At 49.4% G+C, this 26377-nt stretch overlaps 1 protein-coding gene across 1 annotated transcript in view; it reads left to right on the forward strand.

Moving 5' to 3' along the window:
* CDH4 (cadherin 4) overlaps positions 1-26377 on the forward strand; it is a 646269-nt gene that overhangs the window by 418911 nt on the left and 200981 nt on the right. Inside the window, exon 3 of the mRNA XM_077116937.1 lies at positions 2117-2343. Coding sequence (XP_076973052.1) covers positions 2117-2343 — 227 coding nt within the window. The remainder of the gene's footprint in view (positions 1-2116; positions 2344-26377) is intronic.

A 26377-nucleotide genomic window follows, 5' to 3' on the forward strand; every position in this document is an offset into this window, starting at 1 on the left:
CCCAGAGGAGGGCTCAGTGCCACAAATGCGAGTGGCAAAACCCATCCCCAGTGGGATTTTGGGGAAAGCAGATCGCTCGCATTATCGGCTGACTTCCATGGGATGTGGGGGTGCCATCTCATCACAGAGCTCCGTGTTTCCCATCACCGAATGGGTCTGAGTTAGACACCAGTTGGAAAGACGTTCACTTTTAAAACCCCACAAAGCCCTTATGATGGCTCACTTGGAAAGGCCCCTGTTTCACCCCCAGGCAGAGCCCCTCGAAAGCTGCGGGTCAGAGGTCCCACATCAGCCCAGGGAGCATGGCCGATGTGCATGATGACCCTGAGCATCCTGCGTGGGCAGCTCGGATGGTGGTATCTTCTTCCTTAGAAAGTAGCCTCAACACAGGCCTGCGTTGTGGCCCGAGCCATGTGATAACATCGGTAAAATATGACGACATTGGTATCTCATCTGAAGACGCGTGGAGCCTCCTGCTGCTGTCCCATCCCATTAGCCTTATTAGAAATTTGCTTTTAGGGAACAGAGGGGCTTATTTATGCTTTGCATGCTAACCTCCCAGCAGTCACGGAGCTGTCATCTCTGTCTTTGCCGGTGACAGTCGGGTGTCAGGAGTGACTGATCCCCTCAGTTTGCTGCTGATTTTAATTTGTTTACCGTTAAGGCAGACAGTCTTTTAAAAGCTGTTGGGAATTTTCCTGTTGCTTGAAAAAATGTAATTAATCCCGCATCAGAGGGGGCTGTTGAGACAGGGGGCCCAGCCTCAGCCTTACCCTGACCTGCGGGGAAACCAGTTTGTGTGGGTCTGGACAGTGACAGCACGCTCAGCTCCCGCGGACCCCAGAGAGCTTCGCCATACTCAAAGACATTTTTATATTAAATGCAGAAGTAGGAGGGTCCTTGTAACTGGGGGGGAGGGGCACCCAAAGTAAAGTCTCTGAGATGAGGGAACATATGGTGTTTATGATTTCAAGGCAGGCAGCCATAAAAGGTGAACACGGGAAAAAACACTTTATCAGACCTAACAGTGAGTATCTTTTTTTTAGTTTTTAGAATAAATAGCAATTAAATCATGTAAGCTGTGACAGTGAAATTGCTTCAAAAACCAACCCTCCCACCATAATTGCCTAGATACCCACATTTTTATAAATACTAGGTAACTTTATCCATCGTTTTTTATCAGCAGAGTGTGACACTTCTGTTGGAGCCTCATAATTTCCCCCAGCATTAGGTGACAGTGCAAAAGCATGTATATAAAACACACACTAATGTGGTCCATGTGGGTCTGCAGCTTGGGAGGTGTCTTTTTTCTGCAGTCAAGTTTAAAGTGGCCGTGTCACTGGAGTCACGGGGGTGGGGGGATAGGGGGTAGCAAATCGGTTGCCTAATTAATGTTTAGGAACAAAGCAATGCCTGGTGCCCAGCAGTGCCAACAGACCAGCTGCCTTAAACTGTCTGTTTCCAGTTAACCAAGAAAGCACTTTGCCATGCCAGGTTCACTGCCCTACCTGCTTCTGACCTGGTGGCTGTAGAGGCCAAGTTTGCAGGTATCAGTTACACTTGTCGATATAATAATAAGGACCAGAGAGCATGGTCTTGCGTTGTGCTCCCAGAGGCCATGTGCGATGGGCTGCTGGCTCCTGGTTTTCCCTGCCTTCCCTGCATTTGGCCTTTGTGGGGTGGAAACATGGACCCATTGTGCCCTGTAAAGCCTATGCTGATAGACAGAAGGTTGGCATGTGGCAGGGGGAGCAAGCCAAAATTTTTTAGGTAGGGAATTCCCCACCATGCTATTAACAGACTCCAGTAGAATTCAAAATAATAGTGACAAAGGGGAGATCCATTTACAGAAATGGAGAGCAGCTGTGTTTTAGTAGAATGAAAGTGCATCGGTTGCTTTTTTCTCTTTTTTAATTTCCCTTTTTTAAAGCCTCTAGCTGATACCCTAGGGGGTGGGGATAAAATGCAGCACCTTCTCAGAAGGTCAAGGAATCATGAGATCACTGTTCTCTGGTTGCTCGTTGGAGCCCTAGAACCTACTGCTGAGAGTAAGCCCTCTGCCCCTGGCCCCGAGCGCGGCAGGCCGCACTGAGCGCATCTCCCTCTGCTCTTGCAGTGACGTTCAGCAGCTGCTTGGGGACCAAGGGGACTCAGTATGAGACCAACAGCATGGACTTCAAAGTGGGAGCGGACGGGACAGTCTTCGCCACACGGGAGCTCCAGATCCCCTCCGAGCAGGTGGCGTTCACAGTAACGGCGTGGGACCACCAGACGGCCGAGCGATGGGACGCCGTGGTGCGGCTGCTCGTGGCCCAGACCACTTCCCCACACTCTGAGCATAAGGTAAAAGCGTCACTGCACGTGGAGGGTCAGCCCACATTCCAAGCATAAATCTTTGCTTCCTCCTGGCAGAATCCATAGCAAAGGCTCCCCAAGGACAGGGGCCTGGCATGTGGGACGTGAGCTGTGCCTGCCTGCAAAGCCCCTGAAGGCATCTGCGACCTACCTGCCCGTCTTCTGTGCAGGGCGCGGGGTCCTGTCCTCCATCCAGTGCCCTGTGGTTGCCATTTGAAAGGCTTCATGATGTCAGACGATGGGCTCTGCATTTTCATTTTGCACTGGGCCCCACAAATTGTGCAACCAGTCCTGGCCGAGGGTTGCAGCCCACCAGTTTCTCATGGCTCCTGAGTCTGGGAGGGGTGCAAGGGAAGTTGGAGGCCAGGTGGCCACAGAGCGCTGATCAGAATGACCAGCATGGGTCCTTTGCCAGTAGCGCCACCTGCCCTGGCCTCCTCGGGGTCCTGACAGTGTGGCCTGGGTGGGGAGGGAAAGGGAGAGCTTCGCTGTCCTCTGGGGTCTTGAAGGGCCCCTCACCCCCTGCATACTCTAATACCCCAGACCCCTCAGCAACCCACGCTCCACACAGAGATCCTGCGGTCAGATTCCCTGTGTCTGGCAGGAACCAGGTCCCCAAGCTGTGTGGCCGCGGGGGCCCTGAGGCTTGAAGAGTGCTGGCCAGAGAGAAGTTCTTGCCACAGGCTGGGAGGGAGGGCACCAAAAAACCTGCATAGGGGGCCCCCAGCTGCCCAAAACCACTCTCAAGGGCCAGCCCAGCAGAGAGGGAGAAAGTTGGCTAAGTTTCTCAAACTCTTCAACCATTCATGCAAGGGCTTCATGGGATTTTTTTTTATGGGGTGGTGTGTGTGGTTCACTGATAAAAGCAGTAGGAGACAGTGTTTGGCAGCACCCATGGGTGTTTTGGCACCGAAGAGCCCATGGGAAGTAAGAGGTTAAACAAAAGTTGAACAGATTCTTTCACGTATTGTTGACTTTAAAGGTGAAATGTGCTCTTTGAATCTCTGAGTGAGACATAGCTTGCACAGTTTCCCAAACCTGTGTGACCAAGGAACCCTTCTTCAGGAAGCATCTTACAAAACAAGTGCTCCAGGGAGCCCACTTTGGGAACACAGGGCCCCACTTCCATGTTTTTGGTTTTGATTTTGTTTAAATCAAAGTGTAGGTATTTAGCTCGCCAGAGGCAGCGGAGGCTCGGGATGTGTTCTCACCATTGGTGATGAACTGTCCTATGGGTGCTGGTCTTGTAGGGAGGGTAGGTGCTAAGGTGCAGTGGTTGGATGAGGCACATTTCCAGGCAGCCGCTGGAAACTCATTGGCTCCTGTGTTGTGAGAGGGAGCTAGAGAGGGCTGGAGCTGGGGCATGTGAGGCAGACGAATGGCATTTCTTCCCTTCCTTCACAAATGGTCATTACATGCCAAGCCCTGGAGAGGGGGCAAGGGGCAAGGGGCAAGGGGCAAGGTATGGTCCGGGGCAGCCAGAATCCAGAGAGCAGCCCATGGACACTGTCCCATGCAGAGTGGGTCCTCTCTGTCCAGGTCCGTGGTGGTGGGGTAGGGGGTTGCTCAGGCTGGCCTACCTGGTCACCCCATACCTGTGAGAACCTGAAGCTCCATCATCCCTCCTCGGGATGCACCGCCTTGCGCCTCGGAGGCTGCGGAAGGCTGGGATAAAGGCGTTAATTGAAAATCTAATGACACCTTTTATTAGGCATGTTAATGAAGCGCTCTCTGATGCAATTAATCACGGGGTCCTCGGGGAAGGCACGGACGCAGGCGTTGATTGCGATTAGACAGCTCGCGTCGGTGCTGCTGCGGGTACAGCGGGGGCCCAGAGCCTACAGCCGGAACTCAGGGTGTCCTGAGAGGCCCACACCCCTGGGCTTGCCTGGCGTGACTCCTGCTTCCTCTGTTTCAAAGCCAAGGCTTCTTTGCTGAATTCCTAAGACCCAGGACCCGTCCTTTCAGCCAACATACACGGAGCACACACCCCTTGCAGGAGGCTGAGAAACAGGGGCAGGACTGGGCGCAGGTACCCGCTCCCTGCTCCGGGCCTCGCAGACGCCTTGGGCGTGCCTTCGGCAGGGCAGGCTAGGGCCGGAGGGATGAAGAAGGAGCCACCTGAGTCCCCCCAGGTGGCCATCTGGTAGACGCCCTGACCTGGTGCATCATCCCATCTATACTGTGGGGATCACCGCAGCACCACAGCAAACAGAGGATGGGAGGGAAAGTACCTGCTTGTTGAAAGGATGGAAACTTGCTGGCCTGGTCTGGCGGGACCCCAGGGCCGTGACAGGGCGTGGAGTGGGCGAGCCCCTGTGCTGCTGAGCGGATGGCGTGGCAGGAAGTTACCCCATCCACTGCAGGGCTCTCCAGCAGCTCAGCAGCGGCCTGGCATGGCTGCTGGGAGAGGATGGGGTAGGGAGCAGTGGTGGGGTGTCCTTGCAGCAGTCAGGGCTCTCCCAGGCCAGACTGAGTGGGGAGTGCTGGCATCGAGTCACCCCACCAGGGCACATAAATGGGCCCCCCAGCCACCCTCTCACTGCCTCAGAGTGCTGGGGCCGACCCGCATCCGTGTAATGGGGCCACTAAGGAGCTGGCAGGTTCCTTACATCAAATCACAGCTCACATGGGGCTGGCAGCACAAGGGACACCACATCTGACCACACATTCTGCCACCAATTTCCCAAATCAACAGAAGGTCTAGAAACTAAGAGAGCTACGTGAGAGACAATTGGCACAATTTATAGCACAGTAGGTAAACTGCATTATTGTATAGAGAAACCTATAGATCAGATGATTCTGTGGTTTAATTAGGAAATAAATATATAATTTTAATATATGCATCAATGTATTAATGTATACCGCTGTAGCAGCTGAAAACATCATTAAAATTACCTCTGGTACCAGAGGAGACCCTGATTTCTCACCCCTCTGCTTGTTGGAAGGGAAGGGATGGTTGATTTAAAGGCAGCTGCAGCCCTCCAGACTCAATTCCAGGCCCCCAGAGCCCTCCCCTAACACTTCTGCCCAGCTCTGGTACTCCCTCCCTGGCCTCTGTTCCCTCTGTGGACTCTCCATGGTTGGGGCGTCACCTCCATGTCCTGGATACACAGCCTGGCTCCTTCAGGCCAGAGGCCGTGTGTTACACGTGAGCTGGGGCCACTGTGCCATCCTCATTTTCCAGACGAGGGGCCTGAGACTCGGCGACATCAGCTGCTCAGCCACAGTATTTCAGCGAGGGAGGCGTGCAGCCCGCACTGCAGTCACTGTGTGGCCCTGACACCGGCAATTGCTAGAAATTAAAGTGAAGCAGAGACTGACACAAGCTTCCAGTGATGTCAGGCACTATGAATGGTTTAAGGTGTTGCCGGTTTTCAGGTGCCCCTAACTGCCAGAAACAAGTGGAAATCTTCTCTGGTGGAAGATAGCATCTCAGGCCTCAAATTATTCTATGTTCTTTTATGTACAGTGTCTTGTATTCAACTAAAGATAACTGGGCATGTGAGGAGGAGACAAGAAGATGAAAATAAAAATCAAGACAAAAAGAAGATGAAGTTAGAAATAATAACTGTGTTTACTACTGTTTAAGTACATTAAATATGGTTTTTGGCACAGTTAGAAGATTTTTAAATGACACAGTCCAGAACTGAAAAATATAAAGAACAAAATCAAGAACTCATTTGATAGAGCCAAAAGTTAGACATAGATGAAAGGAATTAAGCAAACAAAAGGATATCAGAAGAAATACTCAGACCTCAGCATGAAGAGATATACAAAAAGAAGAAAGCAAAGGGACAGTGGAGGTATTGTAAGATAGCCTAAAAATCATGTATTTGCAATCCAAAGAGAGAGAAAGTAGAGCACAGTAATGGCAGAAGATATTTCAAAACTTACAACAGAAGTTAAGGCAGAGAGTCAAGAAGCCCTATGAGCTCTGAGAGGGATAAATGTAAGGAAAATCGTGGGTGAGTACTATATGGCCAAACAGCTGAAAATAGAAGCAAGAAAAGACGTATTTCCTTCAAAGGTATAAAACTTAGACGCATGTGTGACTCTTCAGCAGGAACTATGGAGGCCAGAGAACAAAGGGATGACACTACGACTGCGGCAGATGGGGTTTTGTGCCCCAGCAAGACGAGCTCTTTGTCTGAGCCCGCGCCCCTGGGGGTGAGACCTTTGGCAACAGGGTCCCCTGAAGAAGGGGGTTTTAGTTAAGGTGTGGGCCCGGCTGGACACGGCTGGGGCTTAATCCGTACTAGAGATGTCTCAGAGACGAAACTGACAGTGAGAAGCTGGAGACGTCCACACAGAAGGAGTCTGGGGGTCAGTGAGGACAAGAAGAGCCAGCAAAGGGAGAGGAGCCACCACGGGCAAGCGAGGAGTCCTGAAGACTGCGTGCCAGCGGCCGGCAGGGCACCACCCACTAGGGGAGAAAGCCAGTCTCGCCAGTGCCTTCATTTGGGGCTTCTTTTAGCCTCACAGCCGCGAGCCAAGAAATCCCCATTGTTTAAGCCAACCCATTGTGTGTAGCTGTCATTGCGTCCTGGCAAACCTAAAACAGTGCACGTTATTTTGAAGAGCAAAATGAAAATAACTGCTAGACTAGAATTTTGTTATCCTGTAAAAAATATCCTCTAAAAAGTAATGTTGAATAGAGACATTTTCGAACAACAAAAAAAGATCTGTCACAAGATGTGTTTTTCAGGCAAAATAAGATAATTTGAAATGAAAGCTCAGAAGAGCAGGAAAGAATGAAGAGCCATGGAAAGATTAAGTAGATGGGAAACTGTACATACGTCATAACTGTGCGATGTCTTCTGGGATTTAAAACAGATAACTCAAATTCAGCAGAATGGCACCAGCATTAAATGGGGACGGTGGTCAGAGGGGCCGGAGATGCTCTCGTGTCCTGAAAAACAATGGAAATACCAAACTAGTATATTTTGATGAGACAGTTATTTGGTATAATGTCTAGGAAAATCACTAAAAGAATTGTATGATTATATAAGTTCTAAGATAATAGATGGAAAAATGGAATAATAAAAATTATCAATCCAAAAAAATGGAAGAAAAGAGGAATGGAACTTAGAACAGATGGGATATATATTTCTCTTTTGTAAGTTGATAGGTTTACAAATGCATTAGTGTTTATATTAAGTAGAAATAGATTAAATGTTCCAATGAAAAGAAAAAGATTGACAGACTGGATAATGCAAAAAGACAACTATATGCAGTTTGCAGAAAATACATGTAAAAAGTGTAAGGAAAGAGAAAGGTTGAAAGTAAATGGAAAAGGACAAATACTGTGCAAATAAATGATAACCAAAAGAAAGCCGGTGATGGCTCTATTAATATCAGACAAAATAGACTTTAAGGCAAAAAGCATAAGCATAAGAAACATAATATAAAAAGTTCAATTTACCAACAAGACATCAGAATCCTGAATTATTATGCCCTTAATAATATGACTTCAAAATATCTAGGCAAAAATTAATAATTGATAATGATGATGGAGATGGATAAATATGCAACCAATGATAAATTTTAACAAACATCTCTCGGCAAATAATATAAAATATTATATTAATATATAATATAATATATAAAATAATATATTAATATATAATATATAAAATAATATATTAACATATATAAAATAATATATAGCTGTAAATAATATTATTTTATATTATTTACAGATAAAATATCAGTAAAGAGAAGGTTAGAACCATGTAGTTAACAAATCTGACCTTACGGAGACATAAAGCACAGACCCTGTGGTAGTTAGGGTCAGTTGTCAACTTGGCCAGGTGAAGGTGCCTAGTTCTATTGCTATGGACATGAGCCAATGGTACCTGAACCTCATCTGTTCCTGATTACATCCCAGTCGGCTAGGAGACGTGCCTGCTGCGATGAATGATGTTTGATTTAATTGGCTGGTGCTTAAATGAGAGAGCGCAATGTTGCACAGCCTAGCAGCTCAGCATACCTCATCTCAGCACTCGCAGCTCAGCCCAGGCCTTTGGAGATGCAGAAAGAAATCACCCTGGGGAAAGTTGTTAGAACCCAGAGGCCTGGAGATAAGGCCAGTTGAGATCGCCCTGTTCCTTGCCACATAAGAAAGAACCTCAGTTGAAAGTTAGCTGCCTTTCCTCTGAAGAACTAATGAAATGAATCCCCTTTTATTAAAAGCCAATCTGTCTCTGGTGCGTTGCATTCCAGCAGCTAGCAAACTAGAACAGGCCCCAACCACTGCTAAACACACAGTATTTCCTAGTACACACACACAACAATTTACAAACATTTCAAAATCTCAACCTATTTCAGATGTTCAAAATCAAAACAGAGTTTGTTTTCTGACCACAGAGCAATTAAGTTAGAAATCAGTAACATGAAACATAACTGAAAAATCCCCATATACTTGGAAGTTAAATAAAAGCCTTTTTAATAACCCATGGGTAGACATCATATGGAAATGAGAGTTATTTTTAAATGAATAATAAAATTAGTGGGATGTAGCTAAAGTCATGTCCAAATGGAAATGTTATGTGAATACATATACTAAAAAATAAGGAAGGCAAAAAATCAATGCTCTAGGATTCAACTCAAAAAATTATAAAATGAACAGGAAATGAAACCCAAACAAAGTAAAAAAAAAAAAAAGGAAATAGTAAAAACAAGAGGAGAGAATAATGAAATAGAAAATAGAATCAAGAAAGGCTTAAATTGGTTCTTTAAATACGCTATTAAACTGATCAGACTAAGTAAGGGAAAAAGCCAGAAGCTGCAAATAATCCATATTAGAAATGAAAAGAACATGTTATGACCATCTTGTAGACATCAGAGAGATCATTTGAGGTTATTATGTACAATTTGTATCATTGAAAATAAACAAGCAATGGATGCTATTCTAGAAAAACACAACTTGCCAAGCCTAATACAAGATGAAAGAGGAAATCTGAACCCTTTTATTATTGCAAGCAAAATTAAAATCCTTACCACAAAGCAATATCCACACCTGGATGATTTGGATGGTAAATTCTACCAAGTCTAAAAGAAGGAATTCAAATCAATCACACAAACTTGTTCAGAGAGTGAAATGAGGCATCACTCTCCAAATTGCCTTTGGCCCAAACCTGACATGAACCGTGTCAGAAACCAACAAGCACCTTCTCCAAAGCTGGAGAGAACCAAAGCAGGCAAGAACTGTGTCCAGAAATATCAAGAAATTTGATAATTGTAATCCAGTCTCATTCGTAAATAGATGCAGAAACCCTAAGCAAAATATTAGCAAACTTGAGTCCTGTCGTGTTTATGTTAGATAATACATCATGGCTAAAATGGGTTTGTTCCAAGAGTGCAAGATTGGTTTAAGACTTGAAATTTAATCAGTACAATTCAACACAGAATAAAAGAAAAAAATCCCATGATCACCTGAAGGGCATTAGTGAAAATCTGACCTCCATTCAAGTGGAAGTACTCGGCATGCTCGAAAAGGAAAGGAACATAATCTGATGGCAGGTATCCACAGAAGCCCTACAGCAACTCTTGTTCACAAGGGAAATCCTGCAGGCCTTTCCTGGAGCTCAGAGATGAGATAAGAGCACTTTTACATCCCATGTTGGACCCGCAGCCCATGCAGGAAGGCAAGAAAAAGAAAAAAGATTAAGTAAAACTGACAAATGGTTATGATCATAGAAATGAAGAGAATCTGTACATAAATTATTAGAATGAAGAAGTGAGTTTAGCAAGGTCACTGAATATACAAGCAATTAAATTGCTATATACCAATAATAAAGTTAGAAAATGGCATTGAGCAAGATAACCAATCTAACAAAAAATGTGGAGATAATTACATGTTACTGAGAAAAATGAAAGAAAACCCATAAAAATGGAGAGTTATGCCACATTCATAGCCTGGAAGGCTTAATGTTGGAAATGACATCAATTCTACCTCCATTTTTCTATAGATTCAACACAATTCCAAAAAGATCCCACCATTTTTTTGTTGTTGCTTGTTTTTAAATAGATAAAGAGCCTATTTAAAATTTTGAAGTGGCGATGCAAAGGGCAAGGGTATCCTAAAATGACAGAAAGGTGGGAACTTGCTCTCAGACGTCAAGGTGTCTGACATGCTTCGCTGGAGGATTCTCAGGGGTTGGGCAGTGGTGGGTGCTGGGCACCCTGAGCTGACACCCACTGGATTCCTTGGCGTAGAGAGCACTCAGCAGCACCCCTGGCCTCCACCCACTAGAGACCGGGCTCATCTCTCCCAGTTGCCACAACCACCAGATGTCATTGTCACATGTCCTCCTGTTGACAACCACCAAAGGACGGTAATTAAAATGGGGTGGTTTGGGTGCAGAGATGGTCAAAGAGGCAGAGTGAACAGAACAAAGAGAAAATACTCAATTTTTTAAAAAGTCAGCCTCAATGAGGTATCCCTTTTACCGAGCAAGTTCACCCACTTTGTGTATACAGTGTGACCAAGCCCTGTCAGATGCACATAGTGCAGACACTTGATGTTTTTTATGTGAGTGACACCACAGAGCAGGGGTCCCCAAACTGCAGCCTGCAGACCAAATCCAGCTGCCCCGTTTTGTTTTTATAGCCTGCAAGCTCATAGGGGCTTTTACATTCTGAAGCAGTTCCATGTTAGATGGCTGTAGCTACTGCCTACATCATAGCCTCAGTATTGCCCCTTGGCTTGTAGACTTGAAATGCTCCTGCCCTCGAAGGAGAAGTCTGTAGGCATGGCTGTAGAGTGGGGGTGGGGGGTGGGGGGCATGGCTCTCTTCTCCATAAATGATACTGGGCCAATGGGGTCTCCTGAAGAGAAGAATATGAGAAGCCCCCAGCCCCACCCAGAACTCCCTTCCAGGTGGACTGTGAGTCCAATTGTGAAAGACGACACAGCACATCTCCTGGAGTGAGAGGCAGGAGCGCGGCTTCGTGGTCCTGGGGTGCAAATACTTTCTCATGCTTGAAAAGGAAGGGAACATAATCTGATGAAAGGTATCCACAAAAGCACTACACTTTGCACAGGAAGCTTGATGTGGTGGGCTTGCTTAAAAATAAGAACGTGCGCTCAGCAAAATATGTTTTACAGAGGGCAAGTCAAGCCAGGTAGGCAGAAGATACTTGCTGGGCTTCATTACCGACAGGGGACTCCCTCCCAACATCTATGACTCTCGATCTCTCTGCAAAGACAGACAGCCAGCCCAACAGATGCAAGGACCAGAGACTTCCCCAGGCCCTCCCTGGTGGTCCCAGGGGAGACTCAACCACAGCAGGGCAGCCAGGGAGCCCCAGAGCTGCAGCACAGCTAGCACTGGAAAGAGCAGCTGTACCAAGAATTGGGGAAAGTGGAGCAGTTGGGATTGTCATCTGTGCTGCTGGAAGCGTACACTGGGCAACACCTGAGATGGCACATTGATGTATATATGTAAAGATGTATATACGTGGGTTTGGGTATATTCCCAATAGAAATTTAGGTGCATAAATACCAAGAGATCCATCCCAGTGATTGTAGGGCGTCACTCATATTAGCCCAAATTGGGAAAAGCCCAAATGCCTGTCAACATTAGAATGGGTGAGTGACCTGTGCTGGATTCGTACTGTGGAATAGTATACAGCAGTGAAAATCAACCCCAGCTAGAAGCGACAAGATAGGGGGGTCCCAACCAAAACAGCACTAAGGGAAAGAAACCAGTCCCATAGGCAGAAAACCTACATCCTGTGTGATTCTGTCATGTAAACCCAAATAAGGGCCACACTACCATCGGGACAGAGGCAGCCTTTTGTGAGGCAGGACAAGCTCCTGTGTGGCAGGTGCGGGAGTGTCCCTGGGACCAGCCACAGGTTCCATTCACTTTTCTACAATTCAGTTAAAATTCGAAATTTTAATTTTTTTAAAGTGCATGCCAAAGGCTTCCTGGCTGGGTTTGGGGAAGGCAAGGAGTTTAGATGGGGACAAAGTAAATAGAATTTCTACTGGTTCTAGACAGAGGACTTCGCTCCAAGCAGTAGTTTACAGAGTGTTAAAAGCCCCCAGAAAGAACAGATATAAGTGATGGTAACTGATTAGTAGGTTTGTAAGTACCATTGCCACACTGAAGGCGAATATGACTGAAAGGGGATGTACAGTGCCATATATCCAATGATTAGATTTATGATTATAAATAAGTTCTGGTTTGATAGTGGACAGGGAGTCAATGCTGGAGGGATATAGGGGAAAACTAACAATGCATGCCATGGTCAATAGTTTACAGGCATTTAGATAATGCTAGTGGTCATAGTTCGCTAAACCTCAATCAGCATCACTCCTGTTGTCTCTTAAGAGCACCTACGGCTCAAACAGAAGAGCTATAAAGGTTTCCTGTACTAGATTTGCCTTCCTGGAACATGTTATTCCTGGAGGGTTCCTAGATCAGTTAGATCCTGAAACCTGGGGAGATCAGCCTCTCCACGATTTATCAATTGATTGCATCTCCCTGTCCTTCCATGTGGACACCTGTTCTCAGCATGAAAGAGTCAAAACAGGCATTGTCCAAAGATCCCTATAGAGTGGAAGAGGGATTAAAGAAGAGGGAGGAGGTATAGCAGAGAGAATGGAATTTAACAAAGGAGTATGGCTGCTGAGTCACTATCCTAATACTTCTTTAGCCTCCAGGGTTTTGGAGCAGTTTAGGAATGGTAGTCCATGACAAACTCTGGGATCTGTTCTGTAGTTGCCTGTTGAAGTGTGCTTTGAAAATTCTTGCCTTTTTCTTTCCTTGCTTTGTATATATGTTATATCATACAATAAAAAAGTTAAAAAAAAAAAAAGTTAAAAAAAAAAAAAAAAGCCCCCAGGGAAGCTCTTCTCTAAAAGAGCTGGAAGCAAATCCCTCAAGGACAGCCACTCAGGGTCCCCCTAATTTCTTGGTTCCATAAATTTCATTTCTCTTCTGTTGAGCTTTACTTAAAGTGCACCCTCCCCTGGCCATTATTTTAGCAACTCTCTGAGGAATTGGGCAAAACTGACAGCTTTACGGTTAGATGAACCATAAAAAATTGGCAACTTTCTCTTCTTTTCCATCCCTCTCTTAGCAACTATTTGAAGACAGTCTTTCTTCAGCGGTGCTAGGATCTGGAAGAACTTTTTTTGTGCAGTCTTGCAGGAAAGCTGATAGCAATTCAATTAGAAAATGCAAATGAGGTCACATATTCCCCCGGAGCCCTGCCTCTCCCCAGGGCTGCACTGCTCCCGCCTAGCAGTAAATGCTGGAGATAGTGTTTCCCTGCGGTCCTCATCTGACAGGCAGGCATAACACTTGAAAGTGGCAATGGGGCCTGTGGGTATAGTTTGCAAAAAAGAAAGTGTTGTTTATGAAACTAATATTAGGTCTTACAGAGTGCCTCAGCATATATGAAAGATCAACCCAGCCAAGCAAAATCTCACAGTCCAAGGGCCCCGGAGGCAGGCTTGTGCTCTTTCCCTATGTCTCTGCCTCCCTGCCTGGGTTGTGGCCTGTGCCTTCAACCAGGTGGGGACCCAACCTCAGGTTGTGACAGGTGCCCCCCAGCCAGGTGGGGACCCAGCCTTGGATCTGGTGGGTGCATCCAGCCAAGCGAGGACCCAACTTTGGAACTGGTGGGTGCCACCCAACCAGGCAGAGACCCAACCTTGGAACTGGTGGGTGCCACCCAGCCAGGCAGGGACCCAACCTTGGATCTGGTGGGTGCCACCCAACCAGGTAGGGACTCCTCCCTCCCAGGCAGCTGGGCAGACGACACCGTCTACGACACGGGAACCCAGTGGAAGGTAAGGGCACCCCCGCCCTCTCCGAGCCTACATCTTCCCCAGGGGTTCAGACGTGCACACTTGGGTACCCCCTCACTCAATGCCTAGCAGAGGTGAGGGGCAGCCAGGCTGACGCTGAGCAGGCAGAGCAGAATAATAAAGAGATGCAGAGTCCAGGTGGGGGGCAGATGCAGGGAAAGGGTCATGCTTTATCCAGGGGCTGAGGAAGGGGACATTTGCGTTGAGGCCTGAGCGAGGAGAAGCCAGCCATGGGAAAATCCTGTGGGAGGTGCATCCCAGCCAGGGGAGGACGCCAGATAGACAGACCAGGGCATCCCTCGGGGACCACGGAGGGCGGCCTGCAGGAGCTGCTTCTGTCTGAGTCTGTGGGAGCCAGGCAGAGCTGTGAGCAGGGAGTAAGGGGTTGGGCTCAGTTTCTACCTATAATGCTGGTCTTGGCCAATGCAGCCATGGGCTCAGCCAGCCTGCTGCCTGCTTGGCCTGGAGTGTGGAAGAGGCAGGAGGTCAGGCCAGCCGGGGTGGGTAGGAGGGAAAGGCAGGGTTGAGACACCCCCTCCCTCTCAGCCTCCTCGAGACCATGTCCCCCCTTGCTCCCCACCCCAGGGGACTCTTTCTACCCCCTCACCTTCTCTGTCCTACATGGTATCTCCCAGCTTTCTACAGCTTATGTTCCTGAAAAGGTAAAATCCCCCAGAGGCACGACACCTCCAAAAATCTATCCTCTGGCCCACATTCTGCATTCCTCCTGTCTTGGGGGGGTTGGCACTGGCCCTCCCACAAGGTCCAGTACTAGCCCTTGCTCCATGCCCCACCCCCAGCACACTGAAATGCCACAGCATTTCGGGTGCTGATGTGCACCCATGAGATCATCACAAGGACATTGATACTGATGCAAACCTGTGAGGGCATCTTGAAGATGTTGATGTGTGCCCATGAAGTCATCATCACGAGGACAATGGTGCTGACATGCATCCATGAAGTCATCTTGAGGAAGTTGATGTGTACCCATGAAGTCATCACAAGGACAGTGGTGCTGACGTGTGCCCTTGAAGTCATCTTGAGGGCGTTGATGTGCGCCCTCAAAGTCATCATGAGGACAGTGGTGCTGATGTGCATCCATGAAGTCATTATGAGGATGTAATGCAGAGATGTCCTCCCCAAGCCTGGCCCACCTTTCTCCCAGCTGTGTCACCATCTGGTCAAGTTACCCTGCGCCTTGGCTTCCTGACTGGCAAAGTGATCTGAGATATTCCATTTACCTCCCCTCGGAAGTCCGGTGGGCACGTGCTTGGAGCTGTGCAGACTGCAGGCTTATGTTGGTAGAGACCATTGCTCACACACCCTCCAGCGTCTTATACGAAATCAAATTAAATATCACATGTAATCTTAAATCCCTTTAGCTCCTGATTGGGGCTGGTGTGTGTGTGTTGGGGGTGTGATGAACCCCCATTGGAAGAGGTGTGAGGAATTCCAAGCTGCTTTATAGGTGTTCAAAGTAAAAAGCAAAGCCAGATATCTCGGACCAATGCAAGTTTGTGTTTCTCTGCAAGCCTGCAGAGATTCTCATTCAGTATTTGATTAAAAATAAAAGCCTTCATGTTTCTGGAAAGGAAATTTTGTGAAACGGTGTCCCCTAATACCCAACAGGAAGAATCCCCACCAAGGAAGGGTGAATCTGCAAGCCCAAAACCCACGTGCCTTGGAGCATGGCAGGCCCCCAGCCTGCCCTGGAAGCCTTAGCGTCATGCAGTGGCAGCCCTGGATTTGTGCAGCTCTCGTCCTCGTCACCTCTTCAGAGAGAAATATATCTCGAAGTCTGGTTGAGTTAAGGCCTCAGTCAAACCTTTGCCCACATCCTGTCCAAAGCCGTCTGGATTCATAAACACTGGGTGAAACTGACCATTTTTCTCACTAATTGGCACCAGTGTGAGCAATTCCATTGAATTCCACTAACAGATCTGGAAAATAGTAATACAAGGCTTACCTGACTAGTTTATCTGTATGTATTTCATTGCATTGAAGACTAAATCACGTGTTCCATGAAAGACCCATTTACATCCTAACCCCTGAGCTGTGGTGTGGGCCCATTTGTAAATAGGACCTTTGATGAGGCGACTATTAATTACATTGTACCCGGATTGAATGAGAGTGGGCCTTAATCCAAAGTGGCTGAAGTTCTTACAGTCAAATGAAAATAGAGGCCAGAAGCCAGAAGAGCCGACCCACGGAGAGAGAGGAGGTCATGTGAAGAGACTGCTGGCCACCATGGACTCCGGGGACACACCTGCCAATGCCCAATGCTGGACGCTGGGCTCCAAGTCTCGAGTCCGTACTCCCTGTACTGTCGTGTCCCACCCGCCCCAGCACACTCCCACCCGGGTCGTATTTGTTCCTGAAAGCCAAAGGGTCACTCTGTTTAAGGTGTTTCCAACTAAAAATAATTGTCTTTACTTTTCCGGAGCAAGTTTCAGGCAGAAGCCGTGCTCCAAGGCAGGCTTGGCAGCATCTCTGGTGGAGCTGGGGAGGTCAGGGGCCTCCCGACTTGGCGCTTGTCACGCGCGAGGCTCGCCCAGAGTCTGTTGCACGGGAGTGTTCGGGCATCCCTGTTCCCTGCCTTGACGTACTCGGGTGAATTCTTGTCCTGGGCTGGGGCAGGGGGCGGGGGGGCATCCTCAGACCCAAGCCTCCGTCCCCATTCCAGCACCTCCCTTCCTGGCTCCGAACCCCCCATGGTATTGCACACGTTGCAACATTGTCTTTTTGTGTTCTTACTTTTGAGGGACAATGGCAAACCTTAGCCCAGGGGGCGGGTGGAGGGCGAGCCAAGGGAGAGGCTGCCCAAGGAGCCCAACATCCAGTGCGCCTCCGCCCGCCAGGGGCATCGCGCCAGCTGATTCCCCCCCGCGTGGCCCCGAGGGACGAGCTGGCACCAGCTCCCTCATGGCCGAGCTGTCAGGGGCTCTGTGAGAGGTGGGGGAGAGGCCTCGTCCGGGGCACATGCTCAGCAGCATATGGGCCAGAGCCAGCCCCGAGACTTTCCTCCCAAATAGACACCTGAAGACATGGTACTGCTTTGAAAACAGACATTTTTATTGTGAGATAAAACATACATACAAAAAAGCAATAGATTTTAAAGTACACTGTAACAAGCAGTTATAGAACAGATTTCAGAGTTTTGATGTCGGTTACAGTTTCACAATTTCGGGGTTTTCCTTCTAGCTGCTCCAAGACACTGGAGACTAAAAGAAATATCTACATAATGACTCAGCAGTCACACTCACTTGTTAAATCCTGTCTTCTCTGTTATAACTCCTCCTTCTCCTTTGCTTCTTCTCCTAGTCTTTAGGGATATTTGGGCTATGCTCCTTCTACATTTTTTTTTAATATTTTTATTGAGAAATCTTCACACACATACAATCCATATCTGGTGTACAATCTGTGGCTCATATCATCGCATAGTTGTGTGTTCATCACCATGATCATTTTTAGAACATTTGCATCACTCCAGAAAAAGAAATAAAAAGTAAAAAGAGAAAACTCATACATCCCATACCCTTTACCCCTTCTCTCATTGACTGCCAGTATTTCAATCTACCCGATTTTTTACCCTTTATTCCCCTTTTAATTTTTTTATCTTTATTTTTTTTACTCATCTGTCAATAACCTGAATAAAAGGAGCATCAGACACAAGGTTTTCAAAATCACACAGTCACATTGTAAAAGCAATATCGTTATATAATCACCTTCAAATGTTACTGCTTTTTTTCCCAGGAAATCTTTAGTTATTGTTTCTACAGGAACTTTCAAAATGATCTCCTACCTTGTAAGAGATCAAAAGTAAGAACTACCCAGCGCTTTGGGGGTGAGGACTGTGTATTCATCTCCCCAGGAATGTCACTGATATAAGAAAAAATCCAGGAAGGGCCTTTTCAGAACTAAATTCATGCAAATGTTTATTTAGAGGGGCTTTTATGCTCTATTTGTTAAAGCATGTAGATATCTGTTGTTTTATTTTGTGTTTGTTGAATACTATTTATTCCGTCCCTCCTTAGCTGCCATGGAAACCAGCTGGAAGGCTGCAGACTGTACCCTTCGTTAAATATTTTAAATGTACATGCTGGCAGGCAAGCAAAATGTAAAAATGAAAATTTTTCACATGTATATTGAAAGGGAAGGAGGAGGTGGAGGGAATGAACTATCCAAATAGATTTCAGTGCCTCTCTTTAAAAAAAAAAAGAGAGAAAGAAATCTAATTATTCTCAGTAAAAATCAGTACCAGGCTTGACATTTGGAGAGGAGAGGAAAACACCTTATTTCCTTATTAAAGTATGTTTAACCCAAAGCTGTAAGGACGCATGGAAGCAGTGAGGCTGGTGAATCCAAGAACCATAAGAGAGTCATAAATAGCGTTGATATTTGGGAAATAAATCTCACGTGCTCTCATTACAGCATAAGTAGTGTTAGTTCACAACGTGGAAATGGCGCTTCCTTGAGTGGAAAATGTTTCATTTTGACTACAGATCTTCCTGAAATCAATAATCTTGGAAGACTGGTCCCTAAAACAGGGCACCAGGTAGTTACCGAAAATTCAGAGCAACCCAAAACGTTTGGCAGAGCAGGACCTGGACACGGGATAGGAGATTTTGTAAATGGGCTCTTGGTACCCTCTGCTGGTGGTAAGACTTGGGGGCTTGGGGTGGGGGTGTGGCAAAGGCTGGTGGAGAGAAGTCTGCCAGCTGGGGTGCCAGGCAGTGCTGGGTGAGCGGGAGGTGAGGGCTGGCTCTGTTTTGGGACGAGACAGCGCAGGGCCCTAGGCCTCAGAACTCCCAGCCCTGATCTAAAGAGCTTCTCTCCCCTGTATTCCCTCTGTCATGAAGCAAAGATGCAAGAAAACTTCTGGTGCCGTCTCATCTCCAGTGGGGCCCTGTGCAGGGGCAGGCATAGGGAAGCTGCAGCGTTTGGCCTCTACCCGTGCCAGCGACTCGGAAAGAGATTAGCAGCTGCTGAGAACTCCATCTTCCTCGCGGCACTCGTCTGCAGCCCACTTCTTAGATTACATACTTCACCATCTAAGTCAGCAAGTCTTGTGAGCACCCCCCAATGGTGTCTCCAGGGTCTGCTTTATATCTGATGTTGCACTGCACAATCATTCAAAGAAAAATAAAATCTTCAAGTTAGATGTATCTTGTCCTTGCAGAGATCACACAACAAGAACCCACAGTACCTGAGCATGAAAGGAAAGTTCTACCCTGATCAGTTCTACTGTGATAATCGACTTTTCATTCAACGCAAACTGTCTTGAATACCCACTGTTCACCCAGATTTCTACTTGTGGAGGAGGCATTCGCCACCTTTATTTTTATCTTCACGGAAAAGAAGTGCTCTGCTTCCATTGCGTGGCTTTCAAGGGTGAGTGTTGGAAGAAGAGAGAAGCAGAATTTCCAGTTTGGAGCTGTGCCAAGTTATTCTCTTCTTCTCTTCCCTGGTGGAATTGCTCCCTGTTCAAACTTTCCAGTCCAGAAATCAGGAGAAGTTAAAATCGGGAAGTTAAAAACCACACTCCCTCTTCAAATCCCCGCCCCCACTCCACTAGGCTGAGCAAGGAGCGCTAATTATCTCCTTATGCAAATGGGAGCCATAGCATCCCTGGGGCCCTGTCTCTCACTCCATGGTTCACTGGCTGCACTGCCAATCAGAAATTATAGATTGCACGGGGGGCCTTCCCGAAGAGCCACCGTCTTGGGTGACACGAGCTGATGATACCTCCTGGGAGGAGGGCAGGGCGCACTGCGTGCAGCGGGAGGGCCACCTCCACGGAGAGGCTCCCTCACATCAGCCATGCCCTGCCCACTTGACTGTCCCACGGGGAGCACCCTTGGAAAGGTTTCCACAAATTACTTTCGTTGCATCGGGTGGAGTTCTGCCCTGCTCGTTTCTCAGAATGCAGTGAAGTTAAGGTGCACAGGTGGCCTCCAGGAGGGTCAGCCCAGCCCAGGCACCCAGATGGGATGCGGGACAAGAAGTCACACACAGGGGCTGCCCTGCTTTCCTTGGAAATCACTCAGAGTCTGGGATCTGAAATGTGTCACGGCGTTTGGAAGCCATTTCCACACTCAGCGCCAGCCGCCCCTCGAAGGACGTGGGTCCTACCACATGCCCTTCCCCTGGGCGAACAGTGGGCGCTCCTCCTCTTGCTGCATTCTGTGAAGCACCAAGGCTTCTCTCAGCATCTAAGGAGCTGTGCGTGGGTTCCTGGCCCCGGCTCCCCTTTCCCATCCAGCCATCCACGGGGCCCTTTGGGTTGGCTCTGTCCCCACACTGCCCGCCGCCGCCCCCGCTCTGTGTGCCTGGGAGGCGTCCCCACCCTGGAGTGTTGTGGCGCTCACCCTTGGTTCAGACTTCCCGGGGATCAGGTTCCCACGTGGATGCCCAGACACCAGTACCCGAGAGCCTGGGGCAGGTCTGCTTCCGCATCGTTACCCAACACCCCGTTGTTTCCTATTCACACAAAGTTTGAAGTCAACTTTTCAAATGTTCACCTGCTCACCAGTTCACGCCCAGCTCAACCAAGATGGTGGGTAGATACCCCAGTGGAAGGTGCTAGAAAGCCCCTGTGCCAGCTCCCATTCCTTTCCATTCCCCGTGGAGCTTCCCCTCCGAGTGTTCCAAGAGTCGGTCCATTCACTAAAAAGAAAGTGCTCACACCTAGGTCTTCACGTTCTGTTCTCCCAGCAGGTGAGTGGATTGGATAAGAGAGAAATGTGATAAATTATAACTTTTTGCATCTACATTGCAGGGAGGTGGGGTCACGCATATGATTATATTCTTCCCCTGACAGTTTTGTTCTACTTTTTTTTTTAAAAAAAGGCCATAATTTAAAAGCTGCCCCAGGTCAGTTTTGCATTATTCATCTTTTGCTTCTGCGTGATGATGGAAGAGAAATGTCCCAGCTTCTTCCTACTATTGAGTGGTCCCCGAGGACCTCACCTAGAAATCACCCTCAATTACACTCATGGCCTTACGCACAGAACAGTTCTCCGTTACAAGGAGAGCAAGACCTAGGTTGGAATGCAGCTGCCGGGGCACTTTTATACGGACATAAAATAATGTGCCAGATTAGGAGCCAATAGGCCAAGTCTGACCTTGGGAAGAGGGCAGGTCACTGTGAGGGAAAAGGTTGCAGGCAGATGAGGTTGGGTTCTTTCTGCAACATGCAGCTTGTCTGTGAACGTGGGGCCTCAGCTCCCAGTGAGAACAGAAGGCTGCCATTGCTTTGTTGCCTTTCTGCCTTGTTCTCCTGGATTCATTTACGTGCCGCCACCCCTTCCCCCAAAATAGCTCGGACCATTTATGTGTCCTTAGGCGGCAAGGCATTGCTATGCGTCTTAGCTTGCCCGAGCTGCTATCACAAATACCACAGGCTGGTTGTGGCTTAAGAATGGGAATGTACTGGCTCATACCATGCAGGGGCCAGCCAGGACCCCCACTTGAATCCCCACCTCTGATGATCTGATATCCACTTAGCACGTGACGCTGGAATATATCCGTGTGGCCTAACAATGACATCAGTAAACACCCCGCAAATTATGAAGTGAGACAGGTCCTCCAGGAAGATGCCCCGAGACTGCTTCACCACCACTCCCTCCCACTCCCCACGCCAAAGCACAGAGTTCATCCAGCCCCTTCAGCAGGAAACTGAGGCCCGGAGATGGCAAAGATCAGGTCCTAGGCCCGGGGAAGCTCCGCCTAGCACTGTTCCCCCCAGCCCCCAGCCCCCCTAAGCCACTGTTTGAGGTCAGTTCAGAACGTGTTCCATCTCAAGCACAGTCGGTTAAGGCGCGGCGAGGAGCAGCCGTCCGAAATGAGACGCGCTCGGTAAAGTAAAGCTGATTGAAAAGCAGGCAGATTCAGGGCTTCCAAATGGGAGTCTGCTCTGGGCCCCTACCACAGGAATAAGCCTCCTCAGGCTCAGTGACCACGGCGCCCACCCTTTTGGGGACCTGCACCCTAAGTCTAGTCCTCAGAAAACCCACAGCCTGTCCCACCATGACCTTGGGAGCCCCAGGCACTCCCAGGAGTTCATCTCCTTCCCCTTACTGTGTGGCCAGGGCTCCAAAGGGCAACCGGGCAGACAAAGCACGTCCAGAGCAAAATGAACAAGGCGGGCCCCAGCGAGAAGTTGGGGGCCCCCTTTGGGCTCACATGTCTTGGGACGGGGTCTTTCTCCTCCTCTCAGAGCAGTTCACCCACACTCACACACTCACCCCAGCTCCCTTCACTCACACTTACTCACCCTAGCTCCCTTCACCCACACTCACACACTCACCCCAGCTCCCTTCACTCACACTTACTCACCCTAGCTCCCTTCACCCACATTTACACACTCACCCCAGCTCCCTTCACCCATGCTTGCACACTCACCCCAGCTCCTTTATCCACACTTGTACACCCTTATGGGGAAGGGGAGCCAGAAAGATTCGGCTAGTGTGGTAAATTGGACACATTGTCTCTTCCTCCTGTGCCTCAGTTTCCCTACCTGAGCTATAGGGAAGATCAGACAACTCTACATCTGCCTGCCTCTCCCACCTTCTGAATAGGTGGGCTCCTACCCAGGCCAGGTCTCCACCACTGGAACCCCACTGCCCTCTCTTCTCCTCTCTATACCTCTCTGGATCCCGGCCCCCCAGCTCTGTCCATCCCTGGCCCCAGCTCTCTCACTTCTCTGATTTCTTCTAACCACAAGACAGAAGCACCCGCCACCTAATACCTGCTTCCTGGAGGTTCTCTCCCATGCACTCACCTCCAGGTAGAAGGCATTACGTTTATTATGCAACATGACCCTTCCCTCTGACTGTGGCGTCTGCCTAATTGGCGTGCCTCCACATCAGTGCAGACACTCTGCCCCTTCCTAGCCTGTCCTTCCTGCCTCGTTCCCCCAGCACACTCCTATTCACCCGTAAGTGCCCCGCCAGCCACAGTGCTCTGCACGAGGCATCTCTGGCTCCTCCCCTGGGTGGACTGTTCTGGCTCTGTTCTCATCATCACCATGGAAGGTGGTAGAGTGGAAGGGTATGGTCTGACACCAGACCAACTGGGCCCATGGCCACTCCTGGGAGGCCAGGGGTAAGCTGGCTGGTCTGTCCCCCCTTGCCCTGGTGTCCTCTGCAGGCTGGCCTGAGTTACTGGTGCCAGCGCACGGCTGGTCCATGGTGACCACTACCATGACCTCCCCCTGCCCAAGGCTCCTGTCCTGGCCCCCCTGCCTGGGCATGAGCACCAAGGGTGCAGCCTGGGGGTCCTTTGCTTCAGGATCTTTGGAGCTGCCTGAGAGCCTGACGTGCAGTTGGTATGTGGGATGCAGTTGTTTAAGTCTGTTCACTGAGTTTGCTATGGACAGGGCTAGTGATTAGATGGGGACTCTCTGGCACCCTTGGAGCCTGTGGGTCGGCATTTCCCTTGCAGCCGAGGGTCTTCTTCCCTTGCAGCTGTGGTGTGGGGCACAGGAGCAGGGCTGGGTTCCAGGAGGCCTCCTGGAGGAGGTGACATGAGCAGAACCCAGAGTCATGAGGAAGCCACCATACAAACAAAGGAACTCTGAGCACAGGCTGGGACCTGGTGCTCGTGGGGAGCGGGGTCTGTGGGGGCAATGGGGAAAACCCACTGGCCACTGCCTTGGGCCAGGACATCAGGAGATCTGGCTCTGGCTGGCAAGCTGAGCTGCTCCTGGAAACTGAGTCCAGAGGAGGTGCTTGGGGAGCTCGCTCCAGCTGGAGTCTGCAGGGAGGTTCCAGGTGAGGCAGGAGTGAAGGCGGGGGCAATGAGGAGAGTAGGTAGGGCAGGGGTCAGCTGGGGCACTGGGGGAGGAGGGGCAGAGAGGAGGTGGGGCATGGAGAGACGGGGCACCTGGGAGACAGGTGCAATTGGGGAGGTGGGGGTGGGGGCTGTTGGTGGGGGAGAAGGCATGGAGAGGCAGGTTCCCCTTGGGGTAGGGATGGGGTAGCTGGCAGTGGCTGTGGACAGTGGGCAGGCTCCTCAGGCAGAACACAGGCCGGGGTAGTGGCGGGGACAAAATCTGGCCGGGCTGGGACTTGGGGACTCCATGGGACATTCTCAGACAGTCTGGCCAGCAGGTTGCTGCTCCCAGAGGTTTAGCTCTCAGGTGTCAGCGAGAGGCTGGGTGGGTCCTTGGGCAGCTGCCTGGATGCCCCGGCCCTTACCAGGTGTGCAGCCTGCCCTGGGGCCACCTGTGAAGTCCCGGAGTGGTGTGGTTGGTGCCTCATCTCCCAGGGCAGACACAGCAAATTCCCACAAACCAGGGGCTTAAGACAAAAGAAATGTCTACTTTTGAGTTCTGGGGGCCGGAAAACCTGAAACCAGGAGTCAGCAGGGCTCAGGGACACCCTCGTGCAGGCCTCTCCCCTCCCTCCTGGCCGGGGCCGGTCATCCTGGCGTCCCTGGGCGTGCGGCAGCCTGGCCCCAACCCCTGCCACACTCCTCATGGCCCCCTCCTGTGTGACTGCCCCTCCGAGTCCCAGTGCCCCTCTTCCTCTCTTATTGGATTTATGATCTGTCATAGTAGATTTAGTACCCCCAATCCAGTGTGATATCATCTTAGCTAATCACGCCTGCAGAGCCCCACTTTCCAAATAAGTCATAGTCCGAAGTTTTGGGTGGGGGGGGGGGATTTATTCAACCTTATTCAGTGGCCTTTTGCCTGCCACTGGGCTGCTGGTTTTGAGAAAATTCTGGTGTGTTACACACACAGACATACAAAAATGAGCATCCATAAATACATATATGCGTTGGTATACATAAAAGTCTGTGCGTGCATCACATATACACCTGCATATAGGCACACAGGAATGACTGTGCATGCATGCACATGCACACATGTACAAGGGTGTGTGCACACTTGTGTGTGTCCATATATGTATAGTTTTCAGTAACCGAGGCATAGTGGGCTCACTCAAACCTTCAGCAAAACCTCAGTCGTCATTCGCTCAAAAACACAAAATACAGGAATGCAGGGAAAATCAGCAGGGGTCATCTGATAGAAATATTTGTAGGAGTGACTGGGATGTCATTTCTGACTAGTCTAATTTCCCCTCACTGTTTACAGGCCGTGTTCTGAGCGGGCCTGAGATGACCGCACGTGCGAGAGGACGTGCTTGTCCCACAGGGGCAGCTGCTAACTGGTGACGTTCTCCCTGTTCCCGCAGAGCAGTGGGTGCCTGTTCCCGGCAGAAGCCTGAGCAGGTCTGGCATAGATTTTCACCAGATTTTGTTATTACATTTGTCTCACAGCTTTAAAATAGTAGCAAATATGTGCAATTTATTTAAACAACACTAGGGAAATTAACGCCATACAAGCTCATCCTAAGCAAATGAAGATAAAGCAGGTTGGGGTGTTTTTTTCCAATGGCTGCTACAAGCCCTTTGCAATCCTGAGTCTAAGATTCCAAGGCTTCAGGTATACTTGCCCATCAGGTGGGACAGACCAGCCGACCCTGCGGCCGTACTTCTGAGGGCCACAGCCGGGCCACCCAGCCCTGCCCCATCACCTGGCCCCAGATTTGTGTGACCCCAGCCCCACACTGACCCCCAGAGGGAATGGCCTGTACAACCTGCACTACAGGTGACCCCAATTCCCTCCTGCGGGTCGAGGAGGCCCCTGGCTGTGTATCTGAATCACTGGGAGAGCCCCTCACAAAGGGGCCACTTGTGCCCCTCCCTGGTAGATCTGGGGTGGGGCTCAAGAAATTGCATCTCTAACAAGCAGGTGGGGGTGCAGATGCTATTGACCTTGAGGACCTCTGCTGTGCAGCCTTGGGGGTCCCAGAGCCCTCCCCTCCCTTGTTTCCTCAGCTGCCCTTGCCCAGCGGATGCTGGAGCCGTCCCAGTCCAGGGGGTCCCCCTGCCCCCGATCCAGAGCTTGTCCCACATTTCCTGGGTGCAGGGAGCCATCCTGCAGACCCCCTTTGCCGTCTACTCCCCAACTTTAGGTGCCAATCTTACCTTCTGCCCAGCCCCCTGCTCCCCTGGCAGGGCCTGGGAGGGTTGGGGTGGTACCCGCCAAGCGCTTAGCCTTGTAGTCAAAGACTTGCCCTGGGCCTTAGGAAGCCACTTGCCTCTCCGGCCCCCTGTGTCTGCCCTGGTAAATGGGCATGGCAGTATGTTCTGCTGACCTCACTCCGGGGGGATCCAGCAGAGCTG

This window comes from Tamandua tetradactyla, chromosome 1, assembly GCF_023851605.1.
Source record: "Tamandua tetradactyla isolate mTamTet1 chromosome 1, mTamTet1.pri, whole genome shotgun sequence".
NCBI lineage: Eukaryota > Metazoa > Chordata > Mammalia > Pilosa > Myrmecophagidae > Tamandua > Tamandua tetradactyla.